Genomic DNA, 27,765 nt, shown 5'->3' with positions numbered 1-27,765 from the left:
AAGACACATACAGCACCTTGATATACTGCGAGTCTACCTGTGTAAATACTGTTAGATTGCATTAATCTTTTGAAATTGTCAAAGTCAGCCATAATCAAATTCTCCTGTACAGGTGTCTGGTCTGTAGAAGAGGTAGTTGTTTTTGTATTAATTACTGGAGGAGGCCACTTATCATTGTGTCAGTCCTCCAGGCCTGGGGCTGTCTGTAATTACCATGTCACCTCAGGTGACTCTGATACAACAAATTATCAGGAAGTCAGCTTGCACTTCTTTCCTCTTTATCCATATCAACATTTCAAAAGTTTGAATTTATTGGCACAACTGTTACCTTGTTTTCAAATGTTTCGTGCATGCTTTGATTTCAAAGTGGTATCAAAAACAAGATTGATAATATACATTGAAGTATACATAATGATATTCAGTTGTTCAGATAAGCTAGAAATCATGCAACTGAATATGGATTCTTCAAGCTGTTGCACATGACATATGAAAAACTTATTGCTAGCATTTTTTTATATTGTTTAGTAGACAATAAAGGAGAATATAGGTATTGTCTTTACTGCCAAATCTTTCTTCATGTATTCATGAATAAAATATTGTTTGAATAATGGATGATTTCTTCTTTTTTTTTTTTTTTTTTTTTTTTTTTTAAAGAAACTCTTGATTTAAATAGATTTCAGGAGTCAGAATTCTCTAATATTGGGGTTGAGAACAGTAGGCCTCTTCTGTTTTCCTCTAAATGGAAGTGTGTCTTTTTTTTTTATGAACATAATCAAAATGATTAAGTTAAAACTTCACATATTTGAAATATCTATTATTTTATTCTATTGCCTTCACCATGTTGTAATTCAGCCTAAATTATGAACATCTTTACTAACTAGCATGTGAGACATCAATTGGACTCCTGCATTTTGCTTTCCAGTGCATAAAACTTTAAATTCATTTGAATAATTGTGCACATGTTTTGCAGATTTAATTCTTTATAGAGTCAGGACCATAGTATGATTGGTCATTAAATGTATCATTATATTCAAATCAAAAGTTAACAAAAACCAGGATAATAAATTATAAAAAGTTTTTCTTTTTGAAATTTTTTTTAAAGCTCTGTGGGTTTATTAAAAAAATCTATGAGATAGTCTGTCTTCCTTAACTATATCTACCTCTCTCTCTCTCTCTCTCTCTCATGAAAAGTATACTGGCATGAAGCATATTGTGGTTCATACTCTCCTGTATTTTGAAAAATGAAATCTATTTTTTTCTTTATATTTTTCTTTGGAATCCCCAGCCATTAAAATAGTCATTCTATATTTATCAAGATTTACATGCACATTGTTCACATTCATGAGGAAATGACAAAATTGGTAAAGGTATCAAAGGCGAAAACATGATGCAACATAAGGATTGGTGTAGTTTGCAGGAGTCTGCTAGCACTACAACATGTGTCGCCTTTACGAGGACTGGATTGTTGATCAGCCATATTCAATACTCCCATCGGTTTGTTTAGTCGGATATCGGAGCAGCTGATACCCTATCCTGCCTGTACTAATGGTGACATATGTCCCCTACTGTATGGCCAGCCTCTGTCCCATATTGAATTTCTGTCAACCAGTGACTTTCATACATCATAGTTCACTACAAATTGTCTCCGTCATTCATATTAGATTCTCATTGATTTCAGTTAATGAGGTTAAATTTAGTAAAGGCTTTAACAAAGGAATTGAAAACCATGCCTGAAAATTTTATATTTTGAAAAACAGCAGTATCCTCTCTACACGCACTGTAAAATATTGTCGATATTTTGATTAGAACAATGAAGTGTCGCACTGTACTATTGTATGATTTTGTACTATCCCAAATAGCAATTTACCATGAATAGAAAACATGTTGTTTATGAGATATATCTTAAACACGCTTCATGTTTTATCATTTCAACAGATCCTCACAGTGAGTTCAACAGATAATGGACTATATATGGCATTGTAACTTATCAGAATATTAGTCCAGTGTTGGGATTATCAATTACTATAAACATTCTGCATATCTCTCTCACTCACTCTCTCTCTCTCTCTCTCTCTCTCTCTCTAGAAGATATAATCTTTATGAATAGTACAGTACCTTTGCATGCATTGCTGTACATGACTTGTTAATATGATGTAGGGTATTTATCAATGTGCATAGATTCATGAGAAACCTTATTCTATCAGTACTAATTCATATGTGTTTAAGTCCTTATAATTATGTGCATAAAAATATAGGTTTTTACAGACATTGGACTTTTATATGTCCTTTGTACCAATGGTGCCCCAAACTGTAGATTATGAATTTTGATTAGAGGTGAAAGGCTAGAGTATATTATACTTTGGAAGGAATATTGCTTCACTCTTTTTCTTTTGTCATCATATATTACTGTATATGTGGAAAATTTTATGTGTGCAATTTTACACTAGTAATAGAGAGCACACAATTATATTCATAGTGTAGAGATATTTATAAATAGTTTACAGAGAAAAAATTCAATTCTTGTGTAGATTGTAGATGTATATTTTAATGACATGCATACTATGTTCATTAAGATTCATATGTGTATTGTTTAAAACTGTGACAAATTCATGCAGAAATGGCCATCATTACAATTGGTAATGATATCAAAGACAAAAACATTGGAAATCATATGATAATAGCAAAATGAAATTTCACTCTAAATTGGTTCTTTGTCACCGATATATTTCCACACACTATAACATTTTTCATTAAAGTAAATCACTGAATTGAGTAAAATAATAAAAAAATCATGTCTTGGATTACATAGAAAATCAAGCCTTGGGCTAGTCAAATTATTTTGCATACAGACATTTTTAAAATGCATATATGTTTTAAAATTTAATGAAAAACAGTTATAATTACCAGACACAACACAGACTATGGTTAGTTACATGTGAAATTGATAGCCTGCTATAGACTAGAGGAAAGAAGGAGGGGGTAGCTTACCGGAAAATAATTATTTCTGTATTTGATATGGGATCGTGGACGGTTATTGTTTTAACTTTCATCTTTATCTCTGTACAGGTGTTGAGAGAATCGCTGTCTGAACTGTCCAAACAACCTGCGGATGGCTGTTATATCAGAGGTCTGTTCCTGGAGGGGGCTCGCTGGGACCCCATCAAACAGATGCTGGCCGAGTCCCGACCCAAAGAGCTGTATGTGGATGTCCCCGTCATCTGGCTCATCCCCACAGCCAACAGAAAGAACCCGGACAAGGGGATCTACGAGTGCCCCGTCTACAAGACACTGACCAGAGCAGGTAATAGCCCTGTACTTATAACTGTGTCCAACTTAACCTTACAGTCAAAACACTTACTTCAGAAAAAAGGGATAGGTATCAAATCTGAAAGCTTGGTTAGAGAAGTGTTTAATATATAGGTCCTCACAACTGTGTTTGCTGGGTAGATACTGTAAGCTCAAAACTCGTTTGAATTGGGTGATCTGGTCTGTTTTTTGTCCGAGTACACTCATAGACAAGAATCGAGCGAGATAATCTGTTGAGTTTCTAATCTGGGAACTTTCATTACAAAAGGAAGGGCTTTGGTAGTCTGAGTTTCTAGTATGAGTGCATTCATAGACAAGGATTGAATGACATAGGATTACGAGTTTCTTGTCTGAGTACACTCACAGTCAAGGATGGTCAGTTAGATAGTCTTGTGAGTTTCAAGTATAACTGAACTCATAGAAAGATTGAATAACATAGGAGAGTGAGTTTCGTATCAGAGTACACTCACAGTCAAGGTTTGTCAATGTAAATCTGCTACAAGAGTGAAGATCTGAAACATGTACAATCTATGTTCATAATGTTTTTGACAGTCATACTATGACAAATTCCAGCATGAAATATATATAAATGACGGATTCAGAAATAGAATAGTGCTTTTTATCACAATACATATATTGTCGTTTAAATGTCCATACATCTGGCACATAAGATGGAAGGAAATTTATGTCAAGAAGATTAATTATAAATGCAAATTGTTAGTTACTGTGTATGCGAAATTTGAATAAAAATTTCCTCTATCAAAGCCATGCAATATGTGGTATTTCCCTGGTGCAAATATAAAAAAAATTCCGCATTTTGAGATGTTTATGTTTTAGACAATTGATCACCGGTACTTATCTGTTCACCTGAATCTTCACGGAAGTCATTTTTAAAGATTTCAATGCATCCTTCCCTTCATTTTGATGTTTCTGTATAACCAGGATTTGTAATGTGACATCTAGTAGAAGTTAATTTGTTGTGAACCAAATCACCTTGACAAAACAATAAATAAACAAAGGTTATGTCCTGGTCTGAAGCTCTGACATCACAATTCAGGAGACTGTTTTTAAAAGTTACAGTTCAGTGACCCTGAAAGCCATCTATGACATCAGTGAATTGATCAGACGCATCATATAAAAACGCTTCAGTGGAGGTCGGGTTATTTTCAATGTCAACATTGATATTTCTGTTTTATAATGCCGTGCATTATATTTTGTAAATACATTTACATGTATACTACAAGGTCATTCATTTTATGCGACAGAGTTTAAATTTGTCAACTGTAGAAAAACTAGCATTTGTTTGAAAAGAAGTTGTGTAGAGATTGAAGAGACCACTGCTTACAGAAGTGAACTTGTAGTAAAAATTCTTAATTATTATGTAATAATAGGACACACTTGATAAATGAAAGAGTTATGGAATGAGATGATGGTTAAACCAGCTTTTTCAAACTTCATATAGTTTACAAAAAATAAAACTGGTGACATTTTGAGGTTGTAAATGACACAGGTCATCAAATATTGATGGTAATTTTCAAATTGTGCATTTAATATTGATGACTAGAGAAAATCATATAATGTACTGTAATTCTATTTCTCCCCAGGTACATTGTCCACCACTGGTCACTCCACAAACTTTGTGTTTGCCGTTGAGCTTCCAACCGACCAGCTTCAGAAACACTGGATCAAGCGGGGTGTGGCCATGCTGTGTGCCCTTAACTATTAATCATAACATAGCCCAGACAAACTGTCAGTGTAGGACCCAGACCGTGACTCTTGTGTGTATGTTTGTGTGTGGTGTGACATGACATTTTGGGGATGTAGAATTTCAGGATTTGGGGGGACACATCCTGTTTTAAAGGATCCACATCCTTGAGGTTCTTCTGTGGTATCTTGTCAGCTTTCCCCACAATCAACGTTGTCCCACAGAATCTGTGATACAAGAGTACAACCGTACACATTCTTGAATTTCAAATCATACCGTCCATTTCTTTATTTAATTGTTGGTATTTACAGAAGATTATTTTTCTATGATACATATATTTATTGTGTGATTTATAATTTTACTATTTTTAACGAACAGTTGAATACGAACTGTTCAGTCTGGCATTGATAATGGCATGTGTTACATTTGAAATAGCTTTACAATGTAAAGATTGTGAGTGAATGTTGTTAGATGACTTTATTGTTCAATATATAAGCCTATAGTTTTCTTTACTATAGTGTTACGTCCAATTCTAAGCAGCTGAAAGAGAGTATGTGGATCAAATGTGAACCAAAATATTGATTTCTAGTACATAATATAGATACCATATGGTGCCTTGTAGGGCATGGAAATAGTCCTCTTTTCTCTGTAACCCATGTGCTTTTAAATCCAGAACAATCAATTTCTGTAACAGCTTAATTTAAATACCTTCTGAGCAAACATTTTTAGAGAATATACAGACAGAAATTATTCTATGTTTACAGCTGTTAAATTTATTGGTTAATAAAATATTTTGTTTAAATTTAAACATGTGTTTTGTTAAATTGGAGTACCAGTACATCTGATTGATACATAATGTATATAATGGCAATGGAAGCTGACCCGCAGGCCCCTCAAACATCTGGGTACCCTTGATATGTATCTATCATACAAATCAAAGATACCCACATGTTTGGAGGGCCCGTGGGCTGGGTATTGAGTTCCGTGGAATTCTGTCCTACTAGTCCTTTTTGTAGTGGGGGTGGGGGCAAGGGGTTCAGAGGGAATTCAATCCTACTAGCAGTGGTCCACTCTGTGGTGTTGAGGGTTTAATAGAATTCCGCCCTGCTAGCCCACATTATGGGGTCATTCCGATACAATCTTTGTGGAGATTTATCCTGCTGATCCATTTTGTGGAGGTCACTGATGGAATTCTATCCTGCTAGTCCACATTTTGGAGGTGAATTTGGGATTTTCCCTGCTAATCCACTTTGTGGAGGTGAATTTGGGATTTTTTTTCCTGCTAGTCCACTTTGTGGAGGTGAATTTGGGATTTTTTCCTGCTAGTCCACTTTGTGGAAGTCAATCTTATGGAATATTCTCTAGAGTCCACTTTACAGTAGGGTATACAGATAAAATTCTCTTGTCTGAGCCACATCTGTGGTCTGATGGATGACCTGTACAAGTATATAGACTGGTACTGGATGTACTTCTGCCAATCTGGAGCAGGGAAATTTCTGCAACATCTATGGAAAGCCTCCATATTGTGTTTCTCAGTTACCTTCAGTCTGTTGGCAGCAAAAACAGCTATCTGATGCATATAAAAACTTGACGAAGCAAGTCATGGGCAAAAAAAGTTTTGAAGATGAATATTGGGTAGGAGATTCAAAAATTCTGAAAGGAAAAGATTTTAGATGGCTGAGTCCCAAAGTAAAGAAATGGGAGGGGGGAGTGCTTGAATTAATTTTAGTGAAAAGGATTATGTATGTTTACAGCCTTTCTGGACCCACAAAGCTGTAAAGGAAGACCAAATCTTTCAATTTTATTTCATAAAAGAGGGTGTGCCCAATGCAGTTTCACATAATGTGTTTCTGATGTTTACAGTCATCAGGAGTTCTGAATTCGAAGCATTTAGAGTGATGCAATTTCTCTATATTAATCAACTTTAGTTAAAATACTGATTCTTGTAAACATTGTTCTCTCAGAAACACAGAGTGCAGCTTTGGACAAACATAATTGTTCTATCATATGTATATCTGTACTGGAAAGATAAATTTATGGTATGAATATTCATTATGTCCAAACCAGTGCTCAATGTTTTCTGTAAGAAAACACTCAACAATTGGTGTAAAATATATAGCAATTTGTGTCAAAATATTGAAACTAGGTCTAGTGACAAAATAATATGTTAATTGGGGTCTATAACATTTTGATCAAATTCAGAATAACAATCGAGTTGCATTGGGATTCTTCCATAAAACTTAAGTTTTAAATAAAGGATGGGCAAATAGAGCCGTGTCATATGCAGTCCTTTAAGTAAAGTAATAAAACAGAAATTCAACAGATCTGCATCAGAAAGGGTACACCACCCATTCCTCCATACGCAGATCTGGGAAGGGGGGGGGGGGGCGAAATGCCTGTCCCTCAGGAAATTTGCAAAGTGTATATACCGTCATGATTTATCAACAATACTGGGTTCTTACATGTGTGGACTAATTAATGAGGACAGAATCAGATTACAAAACTAATCATCATGAAATAATTATGTACAGACATTTATATCTGTGGTACAAACTGTTCTCAAAGGAATGTGTATATACTGGAATGATTTGTTCGATATCCTTTCATTTACAATTACATAATTACTGGTGATTGGTGTAACAATTTTATTCATTCACCTTTCACTATTCTGCCAAAAGCAACCTTCTAGACGATGTAATCCTTTGACTGCTGGTATTGATTGATTGTTAGATGTTTTCCACCACACTCAACAATTTTTCAGTTATCTGGTCGCGCCCAGTTTTTATTGGTGGAAGAGAGAACCCAGATACAATGTAACCGACCTTCCGATAGTAAACTGGGAAACTTTCTCCCTTACCAGCGGTGTATGTTAATTAACTTTGGTAGAGTTTTGAATGGCAGTACTTCGTCCATCATAAGAAATTGACTGAAGAAAAATTATACAATCATTCGATCATCAGGCAGGGAAACTGAAGAATATTTCAATTAAGTCACTGGCTAATTCTGCCCCTCCCCATTTTTATTTTTGTTTATTTATTTATTTTTTTATTTTGTTAGCTTCCTTATTCATTTTCTGCCTTTTTTCATAAAAAGAGGTTGCAAAAATTCTAACACGTACACCCCCCCCCCTTCTGGAAAATAAAATTCTGAATCCGCGCATGCAGGCCTACATTCCTGGAGCCTGGAGGGCCTTAACTGTTACATTTCCTCCTATAATTTAAGGCAAGAAATTTAAATCTACTAGGCACTTTAAGTTTAACGATTCAAAGTGAACTCATTTTCCACTTGGGGAAAAAATAATAATGCTGATTTACAAAATATCCGTGTAGATCTACTCTCCAACATTTTGACATGCTTAAGCTCCGTGATTTTCCTGTCACTGACAGTGTCAGATCAGATAAAGGCCCTAATAAATATTCATGATCTTATAGGAAAGACCCCCCAAAATTGCAAAATCCAAAAACATGATCGCGACTTAAAATTCTGTGCGGGTGTATTCTGAAAGCCGAAAAGCAACAAAATAGACGGGTATTTTTATTAACTATCTGATTGGTTAGGAGTGTAAATGACGTCAAAAGCGTACTATCTGGTACAACATGTTTATATTCATTCGCGAGGGGAGACCCAATATGTTGTGAACGACGATGTCAGAATTTGTTTTAAATATGTTATTGTTAACACAAGCTTTTAATTGATAAGACAATTTCTTAACACATATTGATGCATCTATTAAATTCACATTGATATTCGGATGAATTACTTGTTTTATGAATACGTAAACTTTTGTGCGGATTACTATTGTATTGGCGTTATTCGGTCAGAGTGTTTCACGGAGTGAAACAGACAAGATTGCGAGAAAAACGGAGAGAACGGATTTTACGGACTGACCCCTTGGAAAACGACTTATCCCTCGAGGCGAACCCTCCCGGGACATCTGACCATGGACATTCTTTACGATAGTGACCACAAACTTGGCGATATGGAAGATTCACCTATGGGAGAAATTCTTGATCACGAAAACTTTCAAAACCCAACTTCATTGGTCAGTACAAAAATATATTTTCTTGGAATATGCCATGTAAATGCGATTAGAAGTTTATCATTTCATGATATATTTCTTGGATACATGTGTGTGTCCAAACAATATCAATATTTATCGAGAGAGAATGATGAAAATATGTGTTTGTTGGAAAACATATGTTGCGGTTGAAGCATGAATTTGGTGTGGGTAACGCCCATTTTACGCCCGTATCGTGTGTATTCGGGGTGTAGAATGTCAAAAATCAGTCGAAAAGAAGTGGGGGTCTCATGAATATTTGGTAAAACAATTCCAGAAAGATACCGAAAATATGCAGCGACCTCAACGAGGTTTTCAACGAGGCATAACGTGGTGTACTTTTACATACCGCAAGTCTGTTGAAACGAGCTTGAAATTTGGCGTGTATTACGCCATGGACCTGAGATTAATAAAACTAATTAAATAAAAGTATAAAGATTTTTTTCCTCGGAGGGAAATGGCTTTCTTTAACATTGCCTTGCTTTCATATCGGAGTAATGCAAAGTGCATGTTTTTGGGAGTTTTCTAAAGCTGTACAGAGCATATCAACAACATCAATATTTTGACAGATTAACAATGTTTATGTGCCCTGGGGAGGGGATATTGTGGGACATAAAAGTACTAACATGTAGATTAAACATGTTGAGAAGTGATGTAATGTTTTAAGAAAGTGATTGATAGAGATCTTTGCTTGAGATATTGTGGGTCCATTGCTTTATGCAGGGTCTAATATGATGATCATACTGTGGTGTGTGTATTGTGAATGTCCATTGTAGATTCTCTTTGGACAATGGACTTTGTACAAAGTTCGATTTGACATCTAAAACATGAAGTGTGTCTGAACAAATTAGAGATATGACTTTTGATTTATAGTATGAAAGTAAAGTTTCAGAATAAACAGCTGTCCAGTATTAGCTGTTCATTTTTTTTTTAACAATACATAGTATTTTCACCCATTTATCACATTGGACACCCAATTGATTATGAATGGCATGAACAGCTAATTACATATATATAATTTACCACAATCCCAGGGTCAATCTTGTGGAATTGTGTGATTTGATGACCTGAAACACTGGCTACTACACGTGACAGATTAACTGTATCTCAATCCATATTGCAGCATTTGTCTACCTTTGCTCTGATTACAAAAATTATCTCCCATATGGCATTTTGGGATTTAATTTTATGATATTCTATACACAGTTCGGTGTTAAGATGACCAAACGTAATCATGAATTCAGTGGCTGTGACCAGCTGATTGAAGATTGCATCCAATTGGACCAGAAGGTACTCAGGCCTGGCAGGGGGGATTTCTTTTTACTAACTGTTGTACTAATAGCAGGACTTTGTAGAACTTAGAAAATCTCTCCTTGGTAAAGGATGCTGGTAAAGGGAATGAATTTTATTCTCTCATGTAGTATCACTTTTTGCCAGTAAAAGTTCAAATCCTCTGTTGTGCATGTGATCAAGAGTGCATAAATGATGAATTCACTTACATAAATGACTAGAATTTATTAATTGATGGTATGGTAATATATTCAGTTTGACGTTTATTTGTTGGGGTAATGAGCGAGGTTCTTAGTACTGAATTACTAAACATAACAGGCAATGATTTTATATAAAAACAAAGATCAAAAGCTAGCGGGGGTTCTCTAAATTAACAAAGGAAACAGAGTGAAAACAATTTTGTATGATATTTTGAACTTGCCACCTTTCTAGGGGACATTTCTCAGATGGCCGAGGCCAAGATAAATTTTGTGTTTTCTATTCTAGCCTTTGAAATATATTAAAGGAAAACATTTTATTTTATCAAAACTTTTACTATCAAGTTAAATTATGAACTCGCCTTGCAAAATGAGGAGGAGGAGTTTATTGAAATAGATTTTGCCCATGATTTCAATACTAGTAAGTAGTAAAATAGATTTTGAAAAGCATACAAATATATTCTAAACAACAACCATTAATATTGAGAACAGCAAATCAAATCATATTCAATAAAAACAACTGCATTTGGCTAAGCCAGAGAAAGATTTTAAGTTTGCAATGCTTTGGCCAATCCACTGGTTGGTTATAGGCACATACACCACATCTATGAATCTTTCTATGTTTTTACGGTTTTTGATTTGGTTTCACACTTCTAATCGGACGTAATATATAATTCATGATCAGTGTTTTGGGTATTTCATTATCCCGGTAGAAGATAACGGGCGGTCGAAGCTTAGGACTCGATCCAATTTTGCTTTTATTTCTATTTTATATTTTATGGACCCATCTTCAAATTTGTACCTACTTTTATGCTTGAAATGGTCATGGTTTCACCAACTGAGTCTTCTGTCTATATGTTGAATTGATTTTTTTAAAACTTTGCCCCATAAATAAACAATGGTCTGTAAATCTGATAAAATTTACAGCAGGAAGGTAAATTTATAAATTAAAAACATCTGTCAAGAAATCATCGTGCATACATGTATGAAGATGTATTATTGATAATCAATGAATTAGTAGGTAAAAAAAACTATAGTATTTCCCTTTTCACCAGGTATATCCTTTGGTAATGCATTTTATCAACCTAGATCCGGGTTAGAATAGATCCTCAGTGCCCCTTGCTTGTCATAGGAGGCAACTAAATGGGGTGGTCCTTCAGATGAAGTAAAAAAACAAAAAACCCAGAGGCCCTTTGTCACTGCAAGAGTGGCACAATAAAGACCCCTCCCTGCTCAAAAGCTGTAAGCGCTGAGCATAGGCCTAAATTCTGCAGCCCTTCACCGGTAATGGTGATGTCTCCACATGAGTGAAATATTCTAGAGAGAGACATTAAACAATATACAAATACAAAACCAACAGCGTACAACACTATGCCAGTTAAGGTAAAAAAAAAAAATAGTGAAAGAGACCAAATTAATACAGTCTACATGTAAATGTCGAAATATTTTTATTTGTATTTCACATCTCAATATAGTCCTAGCTCATATTTAAACGCAAATTTCGAAATTCATTGTATTTTAAATTTTCCATCGAAGCTTTGTTAAAATCTATCTTAAATCAGCAATAAACTTGTGTAACATAAATTCGTGAGTGGACAATCTATAAAAAGATTTAAACTTCACTGTGGGAAACTTAGCATTGTAATTCTAATGTTTATGATCATTGTGACGTGTCTATAGATTTAAAAAAAAAAAAAAAAATTCAAAAGTGCCTAAGATAAATGGACTGCGTGATGTTGTGATGTCACAAACGAATATTTTGGATTTAATCTATTGTCTTCAATTCGGGTCAATATCCATATAGTAAATGATATATATATATATATATATATATATATATATATATATATATATATATATATATATATATATAATAGTATGTACATGCAGTAACTAATGTGATGGGCATTGAACTAGTCAGGTCTTTGATGACCATCAGGAAACATTAAGCTAATGAAGAGAAAAGATTAGGGATTCTGTACTTGGAGATCTCAAGTAGAATCCTGGATTCATGAAACTATTTTACATATTAGATATTGTAGCTATAGGGTATAAAGAAGTTCCTCCCACATGATAATATTTATTGGAAGGATTAAATCAATTGAAAACAAGTTTAATCCTGCCAAAAGAGTACTGCATTTTTTCCACCTGATTGAACATTTCATTTCTTCACATGATTGAACAAGTTCATCCTGAGAGAGAGAGAAAGAGATTGAGGTTACTACATCCATTAAGATTGTAAACAAAAACTATTTGTGAGTTTGAGTGTCTAGTATCTACAATCTCAGATCAGCTGATAATGCAAGGAAAACCGTTTTTTATCTCGGTAATTCCTTCCCTTAATTCAAAAAGTTTCACGTACATTTTATTGCTTGTTTGAATATAGACTAAGTACAGATCTGTTTAAATCAACACACATTATGTGAGTTTTTATACTACTCCCTAAAACTAAAGATAGGTAAATGAAGAGATAACTTTGGCAGTCGCTGAACTTTATCAGGGGGATGTTCAACTTAAGTGAGGTTAAATATTTAACATGTTCACCTTTTTGATATTGTGGTTAATGACTACCTGTTTCTGGACGTTGAATGTCCAGAGTCTGCCTCTGACATAGTTATGTAAACACACTCAAACGAGGAGCGCGACACACTAAGGTTTGATGGGTAGGCCTACAAGTAAAATTAGTAGCTGATGGATGTAAACAAATATCATAGATTACAGTCGCAGAAACGTTTACCTCTAAGGCATTGTGCAGAAAATGTATGTATGTACAATTTAGTAATCAAAAGATGGGTGTGTGTATGTATGTATGTATATATATATATATCTATGTGTGTGTGTGTGTATATATATATATATATATATATATATATAATATATATATTATAGGTAAGTATATATAGGTAAAAAGAAAAGAAAAAAAGTAACATGGAGATGTTTAGTAAAGCTTTAGCCCTTTCATTTCAAATCTTTGAAAATTTGAAATGAAAGTGCTAAAGCTTTACTAAACATCTTCGTGTTCCTTTTATTAATTTTTTTTTTATTTTTTTACCTATACTTTTACTGATCATTGCGAAAAATGATTATTATCTATATGTATATAATTCTATATATGTGAAAATTAAAAGAGTTCAGAAATGTTTTGTTGCATTTGAAGTTGAGATTGCTTGAACATCATTCTCCTACCATGTTGTTAAGCCACTAGTAGACTGATTCTATTATACTAGACACTTAAATACTTATTGGGGTACTGTAGACATCAAAGTCGGGGGAATAATGTCTTATATTTGTGTCAAGGAGGGTGAGTCTCTATGTATAATTATGTATCAGAGTAAGACAGATTAAACACAGTCAGGTGCTCTATCAAATGACCCATTAAGCCACTGGTGATCAAATTCGACTGTCTACATTGCCATATATAGCTGGGTTTTTCTAGCAAATAGGTATACAACTAGTTTTAGTGGAATATATTTTTGCGGACATGGAGTACCGAAGCATAAAAATTGATAGGCAGTATAGTGTTAATAATTTATCTGAAAAACAATAATGGTGGTCAGAAACAACTGACAAAAAAAACGGTGGATAAAAAATACTTACCTCCCAAGCTGATGATTGCTACATGAATTCTTGACAAAAGAACAACTGCTATACAAATTAATCTCCCTTGAGAAAATCTGTATTACAATTGCAGACATAACATGTGAGTGCAAATTTAGCTATTAAGAATTTGGCGGCATGATACCAAATTGCTAAAAATTAAGCCATAATTTTCACCCCATTGAAAAAACCTGCTATATGGTATTCCCTCCTTAGTTAAGGGTCTTAGTCCCCAAAAATGTCAGTTTCAAGGGTTGGTCCATTGACCAAACATAAATGCAACAGGCAAGGCAGGGATTTGAACCTGAGCCTTCTGATTCTCTAGTTAGGTGCTCTACCAATTGAGCTATCTGGTTACTGGTGATCAAACCTGGCTGACTTCCACATAAATTTTGATATATATATATGTGTGAATGCATGGTGTGTTGCGTGAGAGTGAAAACCTGTTGGTTCAAGTTGATGGTGTGTGTGTATAAACCTGTTATCATGAAGGAGGTGGGAGACAGTCATGTGTCAGGCAGACCCTGAGGGACACTGATAACACCTGATAAAACAGTCACCTGGCTGTGTCAATGCATACATAAGCGCCCCCCCCCCCCCCTTTCCCTTTCCCCCTCCCATCCCTACTCTAACACTTGACTTGATTTGGCCTTGTTCCCAAGTAGACTTGAAATCTAAAGTTCCTTGTTTTTAATTGCTAACTGTGATATTTGTGGGAACTGGTAATTTTTGCCCAGACAAACATTTTCAGTAAACCACAAAAACATAAAAGTTTGTGCACTGCGATCCATTACAAATCTTGTTTGTTTTGTTCCGATTAAGAAAAAAATTGCAGGGAAAAGTTACAGAGTATGTCAACTTGGAACATGTTGAAATAAGAGCATCATGATTGTTGATGAGAAATTGAACACAAGGTTTTTTTGAAGTGTTTTGCTGAGTCATGCAGCCAGCACATGGCCTTGTCTAGGTTGAATTTGCAGAGGCCACTGACATTGAGATACTGATCTGTTAAAACAGAGGCAATTACCAAATCCTAAAATGAAGCTTGGTGTTTACTCAAATTTCAATTACAATTATTTCTAATTAGGAAAGCTATCAACATAAAAAATGTCAAGGTACTTGAAACTTGATCATTTATGTACAAAGTTTTCATCATGCCCAGATGTTATACATGTACTGGTTTTTCATATATACAAGCTGCTTATGAATTCTAGACTATTTGAATATGGTCACCTTTTCTCCCCATGCGCAATATGTGTTGATTATTCAAGATGGCTATTTGATCCTTTGTTAAAAAGGTTGCCATGGCGATAATCAATTGCTACATCACTTCTGCTGATGTGGCAAGTGATGAAAAAACATGGCTGACATCCAGTATGGAAGTTTAAAAAGTTTGAGACATTTCATGATGCAATATTTGTGTTTTCCCTGAGTGATTCGGGGCTGATTTTTGGAGTCATGGTGGGGACTGCCATTTACTCTGGAGACTTTTTGTCTCCAATGGACCTTTTATCTTCAGAAATCCAGAATTTCTTGGTAATTATGTCACTTTCAGAAATTGTTGAATACTGCCCTAAAAGTCATTTGATGTGCATGTCTGCATATAATTGGTTTGTCACAAGTTTTCACGGGACTATGTACATACTTAGGGACAAAACTTGAATTCATGAAATTGTATACCTAGTCTAAATGTCCAGAATTTTAGGGGTTTTTGTTTGGTTTTTTTTTTTTTTTTAAGTACATGTATATGACTGAAAGCCAATAGTTTTTTGGGTTTTTTTTAGAGTTTCATTTGTATTATTATAGAAGAAGAACTATATGATTGTTATTCTGTATAAATTTTCCAACTTGTGCTATAATCCGATAATGTCTGTGAGTGGATGTTATACTGTTACATTCATCAGTGTTGTCAGTGCAGAAATCAATTGAACACGGCAAAACAGTGTACATGTATAATAATAATTATTGTAATTTGCAGTGGTGTAAATTAACATTATTAGGAAAGAGAAGGACAATAAGTAAATTATACACACACATATACAAATGCAAATAATATATGCAAAATGTCTTTTTTAAAGTACAATATGGAAGTCATAAATTTAAACATAAGTATTATGGTTTCACGGTCCACAAAGTTACTAAAGATAAAGAAGCCAAAATTTTCTTCCCTAAAAATAATAATTTAAGCTCAAAATTTCTTGGGTCCTCTTTTGTCTATAACTGTAGAAGAAGATAGATGCACTTAATGAGGTAAGTGAGGATATACTGAACATGCTGAATGGAATCATTGTCCTTCCTCTCGGCTAACCCATCAATTTTTTATAGATATTGATGTTTTTGCTCAATTTTGTGATATGAATGACGACACTAGGACCGAGGCCCCAAGATTGTGTATGGTCCTGAATCAATACAGGTATAAAGCAATTTGGAAAAGGCTAACACAACAGCCGGTTCATGTTGTATTTTAAATACTTCAGTTGGGCTGGTTTATTGTGGTTATTACTATAGAATGGTCAAAAGGGATTTTGACCAAGGGGTGAAAAGATTACAAAATCAATTATGATTGAAAGGCTTTCTGATATCATTTGTCTACAGTTCAAATTCATAATGCTGGGTAGGTTTAAATTTTAAGGGTAATCTCTTATTTTGTATAACTGTACGAAAGTGGCACAAATCTAATGCAGAAGCTACGTGTATGTGCAAGAATATGCAAAGCCTCTTGACAATACATTGCAATTACCCATGCATTCCTGTATCAGTATACACATATTGATTAAGGAAAACCTTTAAATATGCTAAGAACTATAAATATTTCTGTGCAGTTTTAGATATTTTAGATATTCTATGAACAAACTGTCTAATGTTTCAGAGCAGTTCAAGTAATCCATACAAGCATAAGATGTAAAAGTAAACTATTGCACCAAATAAAATTAGTACATATTTTCAATACAATATTTAGCTCTGAAGAAGGAAAGAATGGGGTGTGGATGTGTGTGGTGGTTAATAAGACTCTATAATGGCAATATTACATGGCATTGTGTTATTTTTTTTGTAGAGCTCAGATGGCTACATGGACAATGACTGGCTGGATAGTTTATTTGAGGATCCGGTTCTCAACGACAAAATGATAACGGACGCTGTACAGCCACCCCGGATCCATTCAGAACACAGTTACTCCATTAATGACAACAGCGTTCCATCGTCTCCACTCGGAATAGGAAAACTGGAAGGTAAGGGAGTCGTCATGACATACAAAAATGTGTCAAACTCCGAAAAATATCGCATGGCTCAATCTACATGTAAACCGTGATGGGAACTCCTCCCACACTTTTACCATGAATAGGCAGGTCCATTAAATTCTTTGCTATGAAAAGAAAATAGGTGGTATATGATTAGATCTACCTGTAAAAGTGTAAGATATTTAGTGAAAGAGACAGACTGGGTGTAGGTATCATAAAGTAGTGAATTACAGAATGAATTATGCATCATTTAGATACAACACACACACAAATATACACAGAGGTCATGAACTCTATACATTGAAAGAAAAAAATACTGCAGTAGATGAAATAACATAGCTTCTTCATAGTGTAATTTTATCAGGATATCTTTTTTAATGAGATCATTCATGGGGTATTAAAAGGTCATCAGCCTTTATTGTTTGTTGCCAATGAATCTCCTGATTAGAGGAGTATCATGTCAGGATACTAATATTAAGCAGAAAAAGGAGCTTATCATTATGTAGAAAAATGGAGTATGTTTTGAGAGATAGGGCTGTATTATTTGGAAATGTATATATACATTGATCTGAAGACTGTCCTGATGTCGGACATGGTAGTGAATAAATCAGCAGGGAATAATTGATGTTTTGCCAACAGGTTGTTTATTAATTAGATTTAACGAGACCTATACAACTTAACACGTACTCCATGACTGGGAAGGATATGTGTTTCTACTGTCCTGCTACCATTTTCGGTACAAAGATAAGATAAAATATATATATCAACATAGACTGTCCTAAATATTACAAAGAATTTTGTACCCGATGGACCCCAAAACAGCAACATGGTACAAGATAAATTTGGCATGTTTGACAGTGTATTGAACTGCTGGTATCTCCAGATAAGTGTGTATTAAAGATCTCCAAAATCCTGGAGCCCCAAATAGAACAGGATCTACCCCAGGTGGTAATTTGACCTTCAGTAGACATACAACTGTTGATTACATGTACAGTTGGTATACTTATGTAGTTGTGGAGGGGATTGGGAGGAATTAATTGGTTTATTAAGTTCAAAGTGGTTAGGCACAATGTACTCAGTCTTTGAGGGAATTCATATACAGGGGTAAAGCGGTCTCTGTAAATATTGGGGTTTTCCATTACACACATACAGTATCAATGTTTATATCCTGGAAGGATAAAAATTATCTGCAGTGCTCAGCAAAGTTTACAACATGCATACATTTATATTTAGTAAATGTTATCAGTATGATTCACTAGAATTAAAAGTACATGATACAGAACTGTGTAAATACCTAGATTGCAGATATTGACATGCTAGATTTGTAAATTCTTTTTGATTTAATAACAAATTTAACTTTTTACTATATCGGGGATTTATGTTGAATTGTTAATATGATCATCAGTTAATAACAATACAACTGATACTTCAATTACAGATTTGGACTGTGAATTCTTTGGAAGCAATCAAGCCTTAGACCTTACCAACAAAACAACCCCACTTTTAACACAAGAACCAGTAATGAAAACCGAAATGGAAGCGGTGGACCCCATGCTTACCACTGTCACAACCATGACAACCAGGACACTGACCATGACTAAACAGCCAACCATTATTCTGGCCGCCACACCCTCACAGCTTCATCCACAGCATTCAGTGTCATCACCCATCGTTACCATAAAAACGGAACCTGTGGACCATTTTTCAGATGCAATGGAGCAAACAGGTTGGATGCAGATATTGCATGATATGATATGATGCAATTCATTCCAAATTTGGGCCCAAACGAGCATAACACTCAACATATATGATTCAAATCACAAGACAATACGGGACTGAGTTCTAGTACACAAATATGATGTAATGTTATATACACAAATATAATGTTCTTATAAGCAATACTCATCATGGATATTGGGTTGTCATGTTGATTGTATACAAAACTCTTTAATTTGCGTAGAAGAAATATCCAGGTTAAAGCACCCTTACATGCAAAAATTTGTCATCACAAGCCAGTCATAGGGTGTAGATGTTCACTTACTTGCAAATATTACTTAGCAATCAAAAACAACAAAAGCTTGAGTGTCAGAAAAAAAGATGGTTATACATTTAAAGTTAGATATATGGGCGATTTTCTACAAGGGTGTAGAAAGGAAATTTCATTTGGGGTACAGTTTACATATCAATTTATATGGATAGCTTTTAACAAATTGCTGATAGTTAAAGTTCATGCTTCAGAGAGCCATCCATGTGAGAAGAAATTTAATATTTTATGTGAAATAACCAGTATCTGGCCTTGCTTCCAATCTTTAGACTCTTTCTTCCATTCACTGAAACTAACACACCAGAGTAGTGATGAAAGTGAATGGACCAAAGGATCTGTGTATACCTAGATTGCCTTCTTCCAATTTTAATGTGTCTGTCTTTGTAAAGTTGTTCATTTGAAAAAGATTTGTAAAATATAGATTTGTTTTTGCCCGACTTGTAACATCCCCCAAAACAAAGAGAAATTGGCATTGATTGTGACATGGGACAGTCTATCATTGTCATTTTCACACGGTATCAGTATAATACACTTATTGTTCCAGCTGACACATTATGTATGCAATTCATTTGCTGGCAGTTCTTCGGATTATGTTAATTACAAGTCCAATTTACATATGCTTAGGTTTTCTGAAGAGTTGAATACCTTTTTATGCACTAATTAATACATAGGATAATCAATTTTAAAGTACAAATTAGCTTGTTAATTTTGCTAAGAGCCTTGGACACTTGGTCATTCAGTGTGGAGATGTGTCTCAGTTGTACATGGCATTAAGATGTCATTCTTGTTTAGCACTTGAAAAAATGTGAAGTAGGTACATGAATTTACAAAAATACAATGAATGTATACAGCATTTGTTTCATAGCTATAGAATCGGAAATTATTCACGTTGCCCTGCAGTGATGAATTCCATGTCAAAAATCCTGAACTTGCATCATATACTTGGGGAATGGGTTCACTGAGTTGAAAAATTGTGCTAAAAGTGTCAACTCGGACTGTGTATTAAAAACACACTGTAATATGATTATAGTTTCATCTTTGAATAGAACTTTGTACCTACATTTGTACAGTGTTTTGATAAATATTGCATAGATGCTATTTTTGATAGGTCATGAAACCTTAGGTTCCCATTACATACAGTTCGTGGAATAGATTTCTTCACTGAATCACATCATATCAGATGTATAACAGTTCATAGAATAGATTTCTTCACTGAATCACATCATATCAGATGTATAAACTTGTCATTTGTAAATGTCAGTGATTGATAAACATCACTTGAGTAAATAAAATGAGTATCAATGAATCTTATACAGTAAATAGATGTCAATTTATTGATGAAATTATTTATCTTTATTTTAACAACGATTATTTTTATCACCTGTATATTCCTTGGGCACCTGCTGCCCTTGTGGGACACCTGTTCTGATATATATTTTTGTTTCTGTTGCAGTAAATGTTGACAGCCTGATCATGCCCCCAACACCCCCCAGTAGTGCCTCCAGTGATAGCGAGGGGGGACAAAGTCCACAGCCATCAGCGCCCTCTAGTCCAATACGACAACTGCCACTCTCACGTCATTCACATTCTCCCACATCAAACAGCAAATCATTCTCACAGCCATTGTTCACCAGTCCGGTAAGTTACCTCCCTTGACCGGAACTCACCAACTTAATGACATGACGTAATGAACTACAAATGAGGCTTATCTAATTTGTTTAAGAAATGAAGAAACACTGTCTTTGATTTTTTTATAAAGAAAAATATAGAGTTTTGTGTTTACTGTAAGAAACAAATAGTAATTTATGTTCCTTTAGTTCATTTGATAAGTGATAATTTTCTTGTTCCAGATTCCTCAATCAGGCATCCTTATTTTATCTGAAGAGGAGAAGCGGACTCTCATCTCTGAAGGTTATCCCATACCAAATAAACTTCCCCTCACTAAACAGGAGGAGAAAAACCTGAAGAAGATACGTAGGAAAATTAAAAACAAGGTACAAAATAGACTGTCATTGTTTTGATAGAAATCCTTTCGCTTTTATGAACTGGATCTATAGGGAAAACCTGAAAAAGATATACGAGAAAATTGTGAACTGGATTTATTGGATAAAACTTGAAAAGAATTAAGAATTGAGCAAGGTTATTTGGTACAAACAACTGTCTTAATGTTATTAATTACCCCTACCCCTCACTTAACATGAGAAACGAGAGAAAAAAAACCTGAGGTGAAAAACAATACTAATATTCAAAATGAAATATATATATATCAAATATGCACTTCAAGGAAATATAAATCTTAAGATAAACTGAAGTTGCAGTTTGTTATGTTGCCAGTCAGCTGTAGGAAGTGAATAATTTTCGTTTGGATTAGATTTCTGGCCTTTCTTTCCTAGTCTAGAGAGATTGTGTGTAGTCCCTAAGGGAAGTAAATCTGAACACACCAGATTATGTTGTGATAAATATAGAGGCCAGTGCTATGTAACAGGATAATGTTTTCCGTGTAATTAAACTAATAATGGGTTTTTTTACTTGCAGATCTCTGCACAGGAAAGTAGACGAAAGAAGAAGGAATACTTAGAAGCTCTAGAAAAACGGTTGGTTTTCATCAAGTGTATTGAGTAGTTAGTCTGTATGAGAAATGATTATTATTAAACTCGTATTAACAAGGGTGAATTTATTCTGACAGATCCTTTACTATAGAATATGATACATCATAAATGAAATCATAATCATTATTACATTATTAAAAATTATACTCTAACAAGTTCACCTTCATTGATGTACCAGATGAATTTAAAATGTATGCATTTTTTGTTGCAGTGTGGAAGCTTTTTCTCAAGAGAACAATGATCTGAAAAAGAAGGTAGATTCTCTGGAAAACAACAACAGGTCATTGCTGGGCCAGCTACAGAAACTTCAGGCCCTGGTTGGCAAAGTCTCAAGACATGGTGGGACTACGACACAAACGGGAACAGTGCTAATGGTAAGTGAATTCAAGGTGGAAGTATTTTAGAGGGGTGTACAGAACCTTCAGTACCAAGTGGGCAAAGTATTTTAACATCAGGTGGGTCTGGGGAAGCTGTGATGCAAATGGGAACAGTGCTATTGGTGATTGAATTAGGAGGAGGAAGAGGGGGGGGGGGGGATGGTTGGTGAGGGCTACAGAACCTTCAGGTCCTGATGGGCAAGGATGGAGGACACTCGTTAACTATGACACAGATGGGAGCTGTGAAAAGTGTTCATTACTTAGATGGACAAAGTCTCCTCCTGATCAGTGGGACACCACACCACAAACTGTACTAATGGTTAGTGACGGAGAATCAAACCCTCACGATCAAAGTTTCTCAACAAAGGTGGAGGTGGGGTTTGTGCATATAGCTAATACAATATGAGGTGCCATGATCAGGCTTTTACACTCGGGCTAGATTTAGACAAAGGATATAAACATAGTAGTTTTGTAACATGAATGTTGTTCTTGTAGGTGTTGGTGTTATGCTTTGCTGTGTTTCTGGGAAGTTGGTCTCCATCTTCGTTTAACATCGGCTATTCATCAGGCTCCGCATCTATGGACAGAATGTCAGTCTTTGCTAATCCCCGCCTCCTACAGCCCGGGATAAAGATGGGGCCATCAATACAGGATGCTAAAGTGGACACCTACTCCACCCCATCCAGTAAGTATGTGTGATTTATTCCTATTTATGTTCTGGGCTGTTCATTGGTGGAGAGACGGAGGTTAAAGGTGGTCAGCATGTGGTATTTCTCCTATCTCCCCCTCACTCAGCAACAATAAAGTGTAAGCAGCACATTCCCTATGCATGCCTTTTGTGTTGAAATTTTTGTTTGGTGTAGAGTGCAATGAATTTTATTTGGGAGTGTCTTTTTCGGGATAATTTAAAACGTTTTGATTCAGAAAGTGACTGAACTTTCAGTAATTATGATCAGTTGTTATTTTAAAGTTTGAGGTTTAGTAGGTTTTTCATGATTTTATTTTTAGTGAAATCTCGAGTTCTGTTGTCCCTGCGCGAGGAGGAAGACTTGACGTGGTATCAACCATACGGACCACTCACTCCACGAAGTCAGCAAGAATTCTTGGATCCTGAGAAGGACAGCACAGAAACAAATCAAAGGGACACAAATCCAACAGAACCTGTGGTAGTGGGACGTCTGGAAGTGGTCACCGTAGATCAGCGATTCCAAAATTCCAACTGCTCCTCGAGAAAACATGCAGACATCCACCCGGAAATAGCCAGTCCTATTGGCCACGGGAATCTGTTTGTAGAAAAATCAGTGGACACAGAAACAGCCTGAAGCTGTCGCAGCATTACATAACATGTGAAATCGAACCTTTTAAGTGCTGCCATTTCTGTACCAGACGAATACTTTGGGAACTTTATTATCCATTAGGTTGTTCTCGATTTTTTCATTTCATTTTTTTTTTTTTGAGAGAGATTTAGTCTGTCTCTTTTTTTCACCCCTTTTTTAAAAATCTTTTTTTACTTTCACTTTTCTCTTTTTACGTTACAGAGAGGTTTTTGTAGAAGGACCAGGTACTCATTATTAGCACTGTAAATATGACATCACTATTTTCCCCATGTGTGCAAGAGTATGTGTGTTAAGGGAGGCAACTCTTGCTATATCATTTTTGGGCATGTTCTCGGCTTTCGAGTTACCTTTCATGACTGCAGGGATGCGCGTCAAGGTGCTTGTTAATTGTTATTGAGATATATTTATTGATAAACATTGATTGTTAATTATGCTTTATTAAATCTCATTTAAGTTATTGCATTATATGCATCAAAGGTTTTGTGATAATTGGCAAAGATAATACAAAAATGGGGATTTTTGAAAGGTGATTGTAAAATACAATGTATTGCTTAGCTTTCAAACTTGAAAGTTGTAATTTATGAATTTGTTAGAGAAGTGTTTTTGATTTTTTTTTCAGTTGTTATATCTTGTGCATAATTAATTTTGTTATGCAAAAAAATTTCTGAATCATAAACACAGAGTTCACATCTATTTTTGTAATGTAAAACAGTATTAAAAGACAAAAATTGTAATTGAACATATCCAATGCATTTATGAATTAACCATGTAGTGTTACAAGCTTACTGAAATTTACATATGCATGAAATGTATATTTGTTTCCTTTTTATTCGGATATTTTACAATGATATGAGATGCATTCATATAGAAAATGGGTGGCCAATTGTATTCAATGATCACTGGTATCAATTTTATTTATGTCTTGTTTTTCTTTAAACTTTTATCATAATTTTTAATGACCCTAGTCATTGATTGTATATAGAATATTTATTGTTGGTTTTGACAAGATCTCCATATCGGTTACAAAAATGAATTCTGGCCCCATTACATAAGTTCATTTTGAAAGTTGTCAACCTTACTAGTATCATATTCTATTTCTTGTCAAAACTGACAGTGGATGTGACAGAACCCCACTGTCAAATATCTGGTTGTGGGTTCAGCCAAATATCATTACTTCGAGCAAAAAGACGTTCTAGACTAGCTCTTCACTATGCCAGGGGTAGGTAACTCCTGTGTGTTGGGAAGAGATCTTTGGGCATAATCTATGTATATAAAATGCAAACATGTCATGCAATACAATATAAAATCACATATATCAATAAAAATATATAAAGAGCATTGAAGAATGTTTTAGTGTGGGGTTTTTTTTGGTCAGAAAAGGTAGTATAAAGGATAGCATTTGAATCTAAAATGAGTAAAATTTAAGCAGAACATAGTTTTTGAGGAGCAAAGCTGAGGTGACAGCAGCAACAAAATATGAAATGAAAAGCAAAGAGGTTTCGGATTTGAAAATTGTAATTTGTGTGAATGAAAAATGGGAAGATTCATACTGTGTAGAAAGTGACAGTTATCAGTTTATCACTTCCTCTGAAACTTGTGAAATGTGTAAACCTGTACATGGATATTCTATAGTATTGATAAGAATGCCAATTCTGTACTTTGATCCACTATAGATCGATAAAGTAAGCTACTAGTGCCTGCCTACTAGTCAGAGAAATTGGCTATTTATCAACCAGAAAAGTTGGTTGCTAGATCCACAGGCACTTGTTTCGTACATGGGCCCCCTCCTATGAAGGAGAGGGCCCCATATATGAAACAAGTGCCTGTGGCTAGATCGCTAGTACCCAGCATCTTATCATCCAGCTAGCTACCAATAAATGGCTGCTTGAGGAGGTAGGGATTTTCGTGGCTTGGACGTACAGTGTACTGCTAATCCATTTATGAAAAATAGTAATCCATTCTTATCAACAAAAGCGTTATTCTTGACATCCATTTTCATGAAATGAAAAGGAAGGTTTACCAAACACCCCAGGTATTTCTGGATATCATGACGTATTTAGTTATCTACTTTGATTTGAAATATGAAAACCATCCAAGGGTTATCGTGAATAAAAGCAGTAGCTGGCAATACATTTCCTATACTCGCAAAAGGCAAAGACCGCTAGGTCAGATAAATCTCGCTAATACCAGATAAAGTGAATAACCTCACCAGATACTTCTACTTTTATGATTGGAATTTTAAAAATAAACAAAACCCACACACAACAAAAAGTAATTGTATGAATAACAAATAGCCAAGTTTCATGGGGTGGGGGGTGAAGTGCATATACTGTAATCGAACAGGGAGATAGATGGCTGTTGTATCAGAATATACTGATTATTTCCAGATACCACGATCTATCTCGTCAGAGATTTACTGTATGATAATTGAAAATAAACCCTCGTCACGAATAAAGCAAGTAGCTGGGTATTTTCTTTCAGGAAGACCCTCAATATGCTCTTGTTATCAGGAATTGCAAGCCATTTCCAGATATCGTCAATTATATTATCAGCTACTTATACTTTGACAGGCATATGAAATTTTTTTTAAAAGCATCCTCTTGAAATCTAACAAGTAGTTGTGTATTTAAAGAAAGGATGGAGATTCAATGGTCGTCGCCGGAAGGTAAGAGTGAATTCAAAGTAGCTCTGCATTTGTAAAATAGTATTTATATATTACTTGAGTATTCTGGTTTTGGTATGTAAATCACAGGCGAATCCAGGAATTTGTGAAGGGGGGGGGGGGGGGGTGGGTCTAAAACTTGATCTTTTAGCCTCTTTTCAAGATCTCCACCCCACCCCATTTACACCTTTTGCTTGTGTACATAACATCTTGGGGAGATATTGGGACAATTTGAAAATGCTTTGTGTTATTTACTACTTGTTTCCCATTGATCGTTATACTCAGAATAATAATTTTAAACAAGCTAATTTTAAGCTTACTCCCAATATGCTGGGGCCGGCTAGACCCTCCGAAGCTCTGTGGTAACTGGTGCAAAATCCTGCATTCTGAGGATTTCCTGGCACTTCTTTTTCACTTTTGAATTGTCTGCTTCTTAAACAAAACTTTTATGTTACGTATACTTTTTAAGAATCATTCAGTGACACTTGTATCTGACGAAAATATCGTAAATATATATGTCAGTGTTTCGTCTTATTTATCGTAGAATTAAATGATATACTGGCGTTGATAAATTTGAATGATACAATTACATGCAAGTATCCACCTTTCATATCATTTCGACTCAAAGCCTCGTTAAAATTGAATAACTTAATTTTTTGGTCCGCAAAAGGGGGACCCCTCTCTGGATCCGCCCTTGTAATGTGTCATAAGTCACTGAGCATTAGTGAACTGAAGTGATTGCATATAAACTTGTACATGTACAAGATATTCAGTATTTTCGTGTTGAGCTCACAGGCACGTGACACTTGACCCCACACTCCCTATATTTGATCCAGTATAACTGTGGAATATATAATATAATATCAGTGGCGGATTTAATGCCCCCCCCCCCCATAAATTTTCAAATTTAAGGTAAATCGTGGTATCTTATTTAGAAAAATGATATTAAACATATTAAACGATAAAAGAAGCAATAATTTGTTCCACTCCCGGAGAAATAGATGACAAAGCCTTTTGATTTCTTGAATTACTCTATTGGGAGAACTTTTAAAGTTTTTCCAAAAGCCCTTAAGATTTGCGTCATTTTACTAATTTCACCTTATTAAAAATGATAGAAAATAGTACCAATGACTTAAATAGGGGACATATTTCAAGCCTTATAAAATCTGTAAAATCCAGGAGCTTCCGGGAGCTTTGCCTCCCTGGCCCCCACCAGGGCTTCGCCCCAGACCCCTGTCTCACAAAGTGCATGGCGCCCCCAGTAACCGCAATTCCTGGATCCGCCCCTGAATATAGTATATCCACTAATTTCCAGGAAATATTTCTTATCAGTTTCGTTTTGCAC

The 27,765-nt window shown here is 35.0% G+C and overlaps 2 protein-coding genes across 11 annotated transcripts in view; both read left to right on the top strand.

The window, feature by feature from the left end:
* Positions 1 to 5,819, top strand: part of LOC125673105 (dynein axonemal heavy chain 1-like) — a 59,419-nt gene extending 53,600 nt beyond the window's left edge. For all 6 annotated transcript variants that reach the window (XM_056160604.1, XM_056160609.1, XM_056160605.1 and 3 more), the window contains 2 exons: positions 3,067 to 3,301; positions 4,911 to 5,819. In XM_056160604.1, coding sequence (XP_056016579.1) covers positions 3,067 to 3,301; positions 4,911 to 5,032 — 357 coding nt within the window. In that variant the 3' untranslated portion in view covers positions 5,033 to 5,819. The remainder of the gene's footprint in view (positions 1 to 3,066; positions 3,302 to 4,910) is intronic.
* Positions 5,820 to 8,446: 2,627 nt separating this feature from the next.
* Positions 8,447 to 25,111, top strand: LOC125674250 (cyclic AMP-responsive element-binding protein 3-like protein 2). Of its 5 annotated transcripts, none has more exons than XM_048911360.2 (10): positions 8,447 to 9,053; positions 10,275 to 10,358; positions 17,208 to 17,382; positions 18,830 to 19,117; positions 20,889 to 21,073; positions 21,286 to 21,429; positions 21,971 to 22,029; positions 22,256 to 22,418; positions 22,917 to 23,106; positions 23,430 to 25,111. In XM_048911360.2, exons 1-10 carry the CDS (start codon positions 8,952 to 8,954, stop codon positions 23,741 to 23,743), a joined length of 1,704 nt encoding a protein of 567 aa, XP_048767317.2. In that variant the 5' UTR covers positions 8,447 to 8,951; the 3' UTR covers positions 23,744 to 25,111. The 5 variants fall into 5 exon arrangements, with proteins under 5 accessions (XP_048767317.2, XP_056016577.1, XP_056016575.1 ...); XM_056160602.1 differs by having other exon boundaries at positions 22,917 to 23,110; XM_056160600.1 differs by lacking the exon at positions 10,275 to 10,358.
* Positions 25,112 to 27,765: the final 2,654 nt, after the last annotated feature.

Source organism: Ostrea edulis, chromosome 3 (genome assembly GCF_947568905.1).
Source record: "Ostrea edulis chromosome 3, xbOstEdul1.1, whole genome shotgun sequence".
Classification (NCBI taxonomy): Eukaryota; Metazoa; Mollusca; class Bivalvia; order Ostreida; family Ostreidae; genus Ostrea; species Ostrea edulis.
The sequence above is the reverse complement of the archived record's forward strand: the minus strand, read 5'-3'. Positions and strand labels throughout refer to the sequence as shown.

Bases quoted from the DNA above. Each gene is read 5' to 3' on its own strand.
- LOC125674250 (XM_048911360.2), top strand. From the start codon at position 8,952: ATGGACATTCTTTACGATAGTGACCACAAACTTGGCGATATGGAAGAT. The intron at 9,054-10,274 runs GTCAGTACAAAA...TTCTATACACAG, and splicing joins TTCAAAACCCAACTTCATTG to TTCGGTGTTAAGATGACCAA. The intron at 10,359-17,207 runs GTACTCAGGCCT...TTTTTTTTGTAG, and splicing joins GCATCCAATTGGACCAGAAG to AGCTCAGATGGCTACATGGA.